This window comes from Canis lupus, chromosome 18 (genome assembly GCF_011100685.1).
Source record: "Canis lupus familiaris isolate Mischka breed German Shepherd chromosome 18, alternate assembly UU_Cfam_GSD_1.0, whole genome shotgun sequence".
Classification (NCBI taxonomy): domain Eukaryota; kingdom Metazoa; phylum Chordata; class Mammalia; order Carnivora; family Canidae; genus Canis; species Canis lupus.
The window spans coordinates 41,205,095-41,217,295 of record NC_049239.1 but is presented as its reverse complement, the minus strand read 5'-3'; the positions used below and the strand labels follow the sequence as shown (position 1 = coordinate 41,217,295).

Below are 12,201 nucleotides of genomic sequence, written 5' to 3'. Positions count from 1 at the left end.
TAGAGCACATTTATGTTCATAGCAAAATGTAAAAAGGAAGGCACAGAAATTTCTCATGTATTGCCTGCCCCATAAGAACAGCCTCCTCATTATCAGCATCCCCTTACCAGAGTCATATGTTTCTTGTAATTGAATTGACATTGACACATCATAATCACCCATGGTCCGTAGTTTACCTTAGGGTTCACTCTTGTGCATTCTGTAGGTTTGGGCAAATGAATAATAATGACATGTATCCATCATCATAGTATGTGTGGATAGTTCTACTGCCCTAAAGATCCTCTGGGCTTCAGCTATTCATTTCCCTCCACTACATCTTCAAATTGGGTTTTTAAATTATGAAATAGGCTGAAAGTAAATCTACTTTAATTAAGCTATAGTTTTGAATTTTTCACTTTTAAGAAGTTCTTTTCAGGCTAAATAAAGTACCTGCAGGTGGTCTGTTAGAAGGTACCAGGTCCACTTAGGTTCTGGACGTTCATTTATTTACAGAACTCTGTACCCTATCAATGAGACAGTAAAGATGGTATTTCATTATCATTTTTCAAACAGAAGATCTTATTCTACTTGACTAGGCTTTTGAGCCTAGGCTATAATTCTAGGTAACAAAGAACTTTATGATAACATGCAATTCTCTGATTCATTACCATGCTTCTCCTAACCTCTGTGAGTCATCTTAAAATAATATAGGCTGTAGGAATGGCTGAAAATATTTTCATATATATGCTTCTTGTTAATGGAAACACATTCATATACCTCAAATATAACTTTCCAGATCACCTATTTTAATAATATTTAGTAAGGGGAAATTTTCTGCTTCAAAGAAACTCTCTCCCATTCACAAGACATCAGTCTATTTTAGTGCTCCAAAATTTTATTCTAAATATGACACACATAAAGTAGCTAAGTATTGGCATTTTAAAAATTTGGGTGAGTTGACACACAATGTTAATTTCAGGTGTACAACTTAGTGATTTGACAATTTTATACATTATGCTGTGTTCACCACAAATATAGCTACCATCTACCCCATTACATTGTGAACAATTCACATTTTTAAATTGACAGTAAAACCTATAGACCCAATTGTTTTGTGGATTACAAGTTTATCCATGTTTTTAATTAAAACAACAGCAAAATAGAACATTTTAAAACTTAATTCTTTGCTCATCAAGTGGCGGTATTAGATCTGTTTATAAAGAGTCTAGAATATTTTTTGGCACATAGGTCAACTGCATTTCCTGGACAGCTTGTGGAAATGTATGGTATTGTCTTGTAAAGCTGAATATTTCCACATCCTGCAAACTACCAGTTATACTCATAGGAGACATGTTTATAAATGTTCACAGTTATTGTTCATAGTACTTAAATATTCATTGACAGGATAATGGGTAAACACATTTTGAAATAATAATACAATAGAGAATGTTAGGTTAGCAAAAATGAATTTACAACTATATTCAAAAGCCAATATAAAACTTTGTAACATATATAATGTTGAATGAAAAAATAGCAGCAATTCCCAGAAGTCTGCATATAGTCTGCTAAATTCTTTAAAATTCAAAACTAGGCAAACCGAACAAGTGTTTATATGATAAAGATATTTTATTTTTAGGAAGCAAGGTAATTATACATTCAAAATTCAGAATGTTTATTTCCTTTGGGTGAAGCAGCAAACAAGATAAGGAAGGGGCTAAAATGGATTTAATTATTGGTAGTATTTTATTTTTGGGATAGGGTTAAGTTTACAAGTATTATATTATTTAAATAAATGTAAAAGAATAATAGAAAATGAATAAAGTAAAAGATGGTAAAACAGTTGGAAATGACTGGATTCTACAGTTAAAATTTTATGATAAGAATGAGTTTCTTCTGCTTGCCTGGTGGCTCTTCTTCCTTTTGTGTTAGCTCCATTTTAGATCAGGGTGTTTCCACTTATAGAAAGAGTTCCAGGTCTTTACTCCAGAAACTCCTTTAGGAAAAAAAATAATGCTTTTCTTCAAGAGTCCAAACAAAAATTTTAAGTTTGTATCTCATTTGCTAATAGATCCCTGACCTAATCATTGCAACTGGGGGAAATGCTTTCTGATCAGCATAGGTGTCATATTCTCACCTTTGGGGCATAACACTACTCATAACTTTCAGACAAAATCAATCAGGGCTCATTAAGACAGATTTTATAGTTCATCTTTAGCATCTTTGTGAGGCAGGAAAGGTGTATCTGCTGAAGTGTTAGATATGTTTCTTCCAAACAGCAAATGTCCATCAAAGGTCCTCCTTATTGATGCTACATTCTACACCACTTTATGAAAAATATCACACTCTATTATGAGGATAACCTGACATTTTCAAGGCCCTTTTTGATCAGTGGGATCCAATGTCTCAGTGCTATTGATCCTAAATGCTACTGAGGCACATCAATGAAGGGACTCCTAGTTGTTTCCCAAGACCTGACCTCACTTCTATCTGCTATCTTTCGAAATTAGTAGATTTAGAGTAGTTCAGAAAGAATGTCTTCAACTTATTTCATCTACCATCATGTGGGTAATTTTTCAGAAGTAATTATAAATTATCACTCAAATTCTTTTTTTCATTTTGGTTTACTTATTTAATTCATTCATTCACTTAGTAACCAACAGGTAATTTAATGCACAATATGAACTGCTGTTTGTAAATGCTTGCTAGTAGATATGGTAAAAAATAAGATAGTGGTAATCCACACCCTGAATGAGTATTTAAACTTATGGAACTTACAAAGAATTGAGGAATAAAATCAGAATTCTTGGTTTCTGGTTCTCATGCAACATTTTCCTATTTTTAATTTTCTAAGACTGAGCGTTTCAATCAGAATTTGTATACATCTGAATTTTAGGCATTAGTGCTTAGGTGCTTTCATGCTGAAAGTCTCTTCCTTTGGATTCCAAGTCATCGTCCTCTTGTGATTTTACTCATGATCTTTGAACATGCTTCTTAAGAGTTTTCAGGCATTCTTTTATATGTTGATGTAACCTTATATTTTATTGTTGCCTCACTTCTCCATACTACCTACCTATTTTTTTTTTTTTTTTGGTTGTGCAGGGTGACCTTACCCAATTTCTTGATTTAACTTATCATTTACAAGCAGTAATATCAAAATCTAGTTTTACATTCCTATCTTGAAATTTATACTTAAGAAAAATCCAAGTGCTTACTGAAAATTTTCACTCATATATTATATGGCTACCTACCTATGTTCAAACTAATCTTATTGCTTTGTTATTAATCCTAAACTCCTCAACCTAGATACCAATACTAGCCATTAGCCATTAGAAATTTCCTTCATCATCATTTTCTAGTACTTCCTGGTTTTCAACTTAGGCTACTGTCAGGAAAATATATATACTGAGGAAAAATGATGAAAAAAAGAGAATTATTGATACAGATCTCCATGCTGAACTTAATAGATGTGCATCCTGACAAACTGCTTAACTTCTGTGAATTTTAAGTATTTTTCATGTGAAATTTCATTGTTAACACCTACTTCATAAAATAATTATGTAAGTGAAAAGATATGACTTATATAAAATGATAAAAGGTAGTATATAAAAGACATTTAATAAATATTTGGTGAAATAAAATTATTTCAATAAAATGAATTCCTTAACAAGTATCTTTGTACTAATATTAGTTAGTAAAACAAATGGAAATGTATTTGAAAAAATATGAGATATTTTTCAGTATACATACTAATACTCAAATCACTTGCTCCAGATCTCTGGTTCTTTGGTGGGGGTTAGCTATAGCACACAAAACAGAACCTCTCGTTTTAGGACACCATACTGTCTTCCCTAGATTGTACTTTTGAATAAATTATTAGATATAGAGAAGCTTGTTTCCTAAAGAGCAGAAGGGCAACTTAGGACATTGAGTGGGATCAGAGTAATTTCTTGGAGGCTCAGATTCTCTTTTGCCAAGGATAGATTTTTCTTCTTCCTGTTCTCTAGCACTATTCATTTGTATTTTCCTTTTTTTTTTTTTTTCTCTGTATCTTTGGTCAGCCTGAGGCACCTAATATCACCAAACTCTTATGTGTATTTGGTTCCTGAGTCTGAGGAGGGCTAACTTATTCTACTATGGGCTAAATGAGTGAATCAAAAGTTAAATGTATTATAACATCTGAGATGTTTCTGATTAACAAAGAAGGGAAAACTTTAGGGAATCATATTCTCTAGGGTGGTAATATTTTATTTCATTATGTCTTAAAATATTCTCTCTGGGATGCAGAATGGACATTTTTTTCTGGTGATCTATGGGAAGGCTGCTTTCAAAAAGGGTTGGAACTATTTGGCACTAACTTACATGTAGTGTTCTGACAGGTAAGTGACAGATTGCTCACATCTTTGTACTTGAGGCATCATTATTAAATAATCCAACAGATTTAAAAATATATTTCCATATATCTTGTGACTATTCCTTCCACTTCCTCTGAGAAGGGAACAGAAAAAAAGAGAATATTTTTTTTAATTTACTGTTAATATAGTAAAGAAATAAAATGAAATATAAGTTTGGGAATAAAGTAATCTTTGAACTCAGCAAGTATTTTATGAGTACCAGGCATGTGAAAGCCTTTGTGTGGCTTCCCATTGTTGTGTGGGGATAGGAGGATGAGTTTCATGTCCTAAGGTTTGTTATAGTTTCTTGAGGTGGTTGATTGTAGAAAAGTTCACAAATGCTTTTCCCATAAGGTAGCTGAGGAGGATAAGTCTTCAGTCTGGACATCAAAAGTTAGAAGAGCTTATGGCTGGTGAGAAATTAGAGAAAAGGTCAATTGAGGCAGTGACCTTGACAGCTTTTGGAGAATACCAGCTATCCCATCTCTAAGTGACAGTTTTAGATAGAAAGTTGTGAAGTGTCTGGGTGGCTCAGTCTGTTGAGCAGCTGACCTTTGATTTCAGCTCAGGTTGTGATGTCAGGGTCCTGGAATCAAGCCCTACTTTGGGCTCCATGCTCAGTGGGGAGTTTTCTTGAGATTCTCTTTCTTTCTCTCCCTCTGCCTCTCCCCTCCCCTGCTTTCTCTCTCTTTCTTTCTAAAATAAACAAATAAATCAATCTAAAAAGTAAATAGAAAGTTGTGCAACTAACTCCAATATGGAATTAGTGTTCTTCACATGTTTCCAAAATAATATCATAAGAATTTAATTTGCAGTTGACACACATCTGAGATTTAGTCCGAGACCTGAATAACTACTTCTCATGAAAAGTTCAGAGGAAACATGGCGATGTGGAGACAATGCAGTATTATGAAAATGAAAGGTAATGCACCATATATGTTGGAGGGTTTCTTTTTTAATCCTTCTTCAATTTGGGCTTTTAAGGGTAAAGAATCTGGGGACAGTCTATTAACCTTTCCACAGAGAATGGTGGATTTTGCATAGAAATGAGTGTAGGGATTCTCTCAAAGTTAGAAATGTAGTGTAACCGAATCAAGGAAGGTTGGCTAGTTGAAGAAAGCCCTCAGGGAAAGCAGTGGTTCTCACCATGGCTGTTGCAGTAAAACAGATTTTTAGGTCAGAATGATCCGCTTGATACTTTTTATTCCACCTTCATCTATCCTCCACTTTTTTTTCTGTGTTTTTCTTTCAGCTCCTCTTTTTATCTCCAAACGCAACATGCAATTTGTTCATTACTCTGCTGACAAATTGAACCATTCAAAAGTTGGCTAAACTTGTTTGAAAAGTCTAGGTAGGTACAGTACTTATTAGAAGACTAGCTATTTTACTAGTGCTATTTGTCTCCAGGTCATTGCATCTCACCTTTGTATCAGATTCCTTGGAGAACCAGATGAAAGATGTTGGTGTGTCTTTGGAAAAAATGGACATATGGTCATCCACAAAGACATGGGCAAAAACATGCCTCAGTTGCAGGAAGATATGAAAAATATCAAGGCTTTCCTTGCATTCTTTGTGAATTAAGGATTCATGTAAAAAATGTTAATGTTTAAGATGATCATTTTTTATGGATGTCAGAGTCTCACAATCTGACATGGCTGTGTGGTGCTCTTCAGAATACAACATCTATTCCATGTTTACTACATTGTTGAAAATTGATCTCAGCTTACTTCCCGGATTTATAAATTGGGAGCACGTTTGTCTGGCTGCTATAGACAACAGTTAGAAGGCCACTGTAGACTAATGATGTGGATGTGTTTTATAATCAGAATATTAATAAAACAATCAGATAAATATTATATGTTAAGAGATAATTGAGAAAATGTAATTTAAAAATGCTAAGTATCTACATGGTACAAGGCATTGGGGTTGGATCTGTGGAGAATAAAATCTTGAGAATAAATAGTTTTCAAAGATTCTTATTCCAAAAAAGAAGTTAAACAAAGCACTCATGTAATTGACTTTAAGCATAGAATGTAATATTATAAGAAAAACTATAAAGGATGTCATTGGAGAACAAGGGGTGGGGGTGGGGCGGATTTCTTTTATCACAAAATAATTACTGAAGATCTCCAGAGGAAGGTTCTTAGAATTTGGGTCCTGAAGTTTTGAGACAATTGAAGTAGGTAGAAATGAAATGATATTCCTGGTAGGAAGGAGATTAAGTATTAAGCTGATGGTTAAGTATTTGATGAGGAATCAGTTATTAATAAGTTAATGAAACCATATATATTTATGCTTCTTAATTTATTTAAAAATATATGTCCACATGTGTAAATAATTTTGTTTTATAAATGGACAGTCTAAAGGGATTGATAACATACAAACCGAAACCACACACTTAAAAGAGTGGTTACAGTCATAGGCTATATTTTTCAAGTACGAATATTTTACAGTGGATCACTCTTTTGAATGAATAAGGAAAGAATGAGCTTATTGTACTGATTATGACACCAAGACTCATTTTTTTTTTGTGGTTTAAAATCTTTGCCAAAGATTACACATTTGAATGAGATTTAAAAAACAACAACAAACTGGAATTCTAAAGTAAATAACATCATTAGACACTTTCCCAAGAGTGGTTTTTGTTTTGGAGGAAGATAAGGTACATTTCAAGTATGCTGGGGAGAAGAAACTTTACCGAGGGAGAGTAAAGTATATATAAGGGAAATTTTCTGTCTGTTTAGTCTATCTGTGCTACAGACACAACTTTCAAGACAGATATTGAAGGTATGATGAGTTTGGGAAGGAACACAATGGAATAAGTTAGTCTTCCAAATTGTATTTCAATATATCACATTTGAGTTTATACTTTTATTTGCATGCAGTGTCCCTCTCAACACAGATCTTTGAGAAGAAAGGTCTGGAGAAAATATTTTGTTTTTGGAAGTGAACTCAGTGGTAATCGTTTATTTTTCAGATTTGAAAAAGGAAATCTTCATTTGAAAGGAGTGAAATTTCAATGCTGAATGATTATTGACTTTGCCAGGATAGAAAACAAATGGAATGAAGTTCTTTTTTTTTTTTTTTTTTAAGATTTATTTATTTACTCATGAGAGATACACAGAGAGAGGCAGAGACATAGGCAGGGGGAGAAACTGGCTCCCTGCAGGAAGCCCAGTGTAGGACTGGATCCCGGAACCCCAGGATCATAATCTGAGCCAAAGGCAGATGCTCAACCGCTGAGCCACACAGGTGCCCTGGAATGAAGTCAGTTCTGACTATTTACTATTCCTCTTGTCTAAAACTGTACCTGCTCACCTCTTCTGAATCTGCTGTTACAAGCATGTGGGATTTTTTTGGTACCTGGAAAATAAAAACCCTATTGGGGATTACAATCATGATTTGTCCTACATGAACTGCCTGGTGGTATCTCCCCAAATGAGCTCAGAATCAAAGTGCTTAAACTAAAATTTGTATTACTGAAAACATGAGCTATTGAGTAATAATACTTCCTTTTCATTTGTATGTAACGTCAGGGATTTTGGGTCTCCTAAGGAGTGCTTTTCAGAAATGGGAAGGAGAAAATTAGAAATGCAATATTTGAGATATTATCAACTATCAAAGAACATTCATTCACTTATCTACATTAGTTTATGTCAAATACTAAATATCATAAATATGTTTGAAGGAAATAGAATATTATTTAGAAGTTATAAGGGGCACTGGGTAGCTCAGTGGTTGAGTGTTTGCCTTCGTCTCAGGTCATGATCCCGGAGTCCTGGGATCCAGTCCCACACTGGACTCCCTGCAGGGAGCCTGCTTCTCCCTCTGCCTATGTCTCTGTCTCTCTGTCTCTATGCATCTTGTGAATAAGTAAATAAAATCTTAAAAAAGAATAAGTTATCAGTATTTCCTGTTCCTCTTTTCAAGCCGTAATATCTGGGAGCAGGTGTTCAGTGAAGAAAGTCATATTATACATTTATAAAAATAAACATTCTCTTTAATATGTATAACAAATATATGGTGATAAATATATGCATAAAGAAGTCAGTATTTATGGGGCAAAATGAGGTGTGATTTTACGTTTATATCATGAACCTCCAAGGGCAGTTAAATATAACCAAAATGCCAAGTAATACCCCATCAAAACACGGGCCCAAAGGTTTATTAAATATGAAGAAATAATGAAGTTGATAATAAAATGGAGCCATATCTTTTAGCTTTATATTCATTAAATTGTCAAAATTAATCAGAATCATTTAAATGCTACAAGATTGCATCTGAAGAGGGCCTTAGGAGAATATAATCTTCATAAACTTGTTGAGACTCATAATGACCCTATGAAATGGTCATTATAAATAGAGGAACAGGAATGTCTGGGTGGCTCAGCAGTTGAACATCTGCCTTTGGCTCAGCGTGTGATCCCCCTGTTCTGGGATCGAGTCCCACATCGGGCTCCCTGCGAGGAGCCTGCTTCTCCCTCTGCCAATGTCTCTGCCTTTTCTCTGAGTCTCTCATGAATAAATAAATAAAATCTTTAAAAAAATAAAATAAATAAACAGAGGGACAAATGAATGGTTGAAGTGACTTGTAGGAAAGTATCCCTAATACATCCATGATGAGAAATATTTATTTTTCTTAAAATATTCCATAAAACCACATATCACACCATGAATTAATTCCTTTATTTTTTACAGATCAGTAACTTCACACTCAGCCTTCTCCTCATTCGTGAAATCATGCACCTGAATAATAATGTGACTGAGTTCATTCTGCTTGGATTGACCCAGGATCCTGTTAGAAAAAAAATAGTGTTTGTCACTTTTTTGTTTTTCTATTTGGGGACATTGCTGGGTAACTTTCTGATTATTACTACTATCAAGACCAGCCAGACACTAGGGAGTCCAATGTACTTCTTCCTTTTCCACTTATCCTTGTCTGACACCTGCTTCTGTACTTCCATAGCCCCTAGAATGATTGTTGATGCACTTTTGAAAAGGGCCACAATCTCTTTCAGGGAGTGCATGATACAAGTCTTTTCATTCCACTTCTTTGGCTGCCTGGAGATCTTCATCCTTATCCTCATGGCTGCTGACCGCTATGTGGCCATCTGTAAGCCCCTGCACTACACAACCATCATGAGTCGACAGGTCTGTGCTGTGCTGGTGGCTATTGCCTGGGTGGGGTCCTGTGTGCATTCTTTAGCTCAGATTTTTCTGGCCCTGAGTTTACCTTTCTGTGGTCCCAATGTGATCGATCACTATCTTTGTGACTTGCAGCCCTTGTTGAAACTTGCCTGTGCAGATACCTATGTGATCAATCTACTGTTGGTATCCAATAGTGGGGCCATTTGTACACTGAGTTTTGTCATGCTGATGTGCTCCTATGTTGTCATCTTGTATTCTCTGAGAAATCACAGTGCTGAAGGGAGGAGGAAAGCCCTCTCCACCTGCATCTCCCACATCATTGTAGTCGTCTTGTTCTTTGGTCCTTGCATATTTATATACACACGCCCTGCAACCACCTTTCCCATGGATAAGATGATAGCTGTATTTTATACACTTGGAACACCTTTGATCAATCCTCTGATTTACACACTTAGGAATGCAGAAGTGAAAAATGCCATGAAGAAGTTATGGAGGAAGAAGTTGATTTCAGATGACAAAAGATGAATAGGAGTTTCAAATTTTTCTTCACAGTTTGGATTTGCCTAGAAGTCCACAGAGAATGTTATCTTTTTATTGTGGTGTTAGCATAATCTGGGGGCTTGAGAATTCATTTCTTCAAGAATGAACATATAAACCGGTTAGTGTTGAGTCAGTTTCATGCAGCCTAGGGAGCAGAGGAAGAGACAGCATCAGGTACAAACAGCCATGTCATGACAAGTGCTTTAGATGTTCACTACTGTGTCTCCTCTTGCCTGCCTAGTATCACTGTAGTCTTAATTTAGTGTTTTCCCTGCCCTTTTTCATGTTGACTTCTGGCATTCTCTTTATAGTTACACTTTTGTATGCTTGTATCCACAGCCTGGCTGGCTTTTCCTCTTTCAAATGGCTTCCTTTGTATTAGACACTTCAGTCATATCATATTTGATCATGGACTGTCAACTTGGATGTTTTTTTTTTGTGATTGAGCAGAAAGCACCAGATTCAAATAATTGTAAAACCTTCATATTTTAAGGGACAATCTATAATCTAAGCAATCTCCCTTCTGTTTTTGGAGTTATACATCAAATTCTTCTCATTTATTTATATCCTTCTAGAACATATTGTGAATATCACCCTTTTGAAGGAATCTTTTTACCTTAGGAAGGTTCTGAGAGTTGGGGTAGTACTCATATTATTCTTTTTGTAAAAACTACTTTTTGCTTCTACATTGATCACTCCTAACTTGGAGGAAGCTTTAAGTTTTTCTTAGGTCATACAAGTTATAAAAAAAAATTATACTATTGGGTTATTATGATTGAAGCATAGATGGCCCAAATTAAGTAGATATATTCATGAGGGCTAGAGGTAAAGCATACCAGCAACCAATTGCTGAAATGGGGAATTTGAATATAATAACTGATTAAGAATGTTAGAACTCAGAGGACTCTTTTTAGGCTTTGAAACGGAAATAGTTAAATTGTAGATATGAATTGTCTTAGTGAGTTTTAATATAATCTAGAAAAGAGGGTAACATGAGAAATTTATTGGATTAAAACTGCATTTATGCAGTGAAGAGGGATATCACCCTTTGTTATCATCCATCAACATCATGGTATTGAAATACGTGATCACTAAGAATCTTTCTGATTTCAGTTTGTTTTCTTATTTGTATTTTTATCCATATAGAAAATTTAACATGAGTATTTTTATTTTGTACTTATTTTTATTTACAAATTACTAAATTATGTTAAAATTATGAAATCTGTATTAACTTTTTCGTACCAGGAACCTCAGAACTTCTTAGCTTGAGGAGCACCTGACTGGCTCATTTGGTAGAGCATGTGACTCTTGATCTCAGAGCTGAGTTCAAGCCCCATGTTTGGTGTGGAGTCTACATAAAATAAAAATTTAAAAAGAAAAAAAGAACTTAGCTTGAAAAAAAAAAGATCATCTATTCTCTGTACTGCTTGGGAAAGAAATACTGTCAATTCCACAATGAACACTAGTGACATATATAGATCACTTTTTTTTTCAGATTCAGAATTTATTCATCTCAAGCAGTTTATCAATGATAATAGCTGCTGATTTTCCTCTTGCAATGGTCGCACTTCAGTAAATCTCAGTTGGCAGCGTTTTATTTGAAGTCCTCTTCAATTTCAAGACAAGGCATATATGAAAAGGGGAGTATGTTGGATCTAATTTAGGTACCTCCCCAGAAACACTATCCAACATGTCTTCTGGACATGCTTCCAATATGGAATTCCCAAGGCTGCTGTCACCGTGTCTTTTGCCAACAGAAATTATGATCTAATTCCAGTTCAGAATTTTTTAATAAAGATAGTGGAACTGCAAAGGTGATAGAATATGCAACTTCACCAGGATTTTCTTTCTGAAGTCAGAATTTTGATACAGATTAGGACTCTGATATGTAAAGGAGACACATTTGTGTGGGGAAGAGGGAGAACTCTGAACTCACAGATGATCTTACATCTTCTTGGTTGTCGTAAGTAGGTCCCTCTCCCTTGAAAGAGGACAATAACAGTCTTCCCTTGCTTAGACACCTTGTGATTACCTCCTTTGAACAAGTCAGACAATGATATTTGGTTTTCTCATGAGCTTCCTCCTATACCCTTCTTTGCTTCCAAACATGTAACTAGGTACAAGTCACAAGGAAGGCCAAGCAG

The 12,201-nt window shown here is 34.9% G+C and overlaps 1 protein-coding gene across 1 annotated transcript; it reads left to right on the top strand.

The window, feature by feature from the left end:
• Nucleotides 1–9,109: 9,109 nt before the first annotated feature.
• On the top strand, nucleotides 9,110–10,042 carry OR4C29 (olfactory receptor family 4 subfamily C member 29). The gene is given in 1 exon segment (NM_001389055.1): nucleotides 9,110–10,042. A coding segment is annotated over 1 exon segment (933 nt).
• The last annotated feature ends 2,159 nt before the right edge of the window (nucleotides 10,043–12,201 follow it).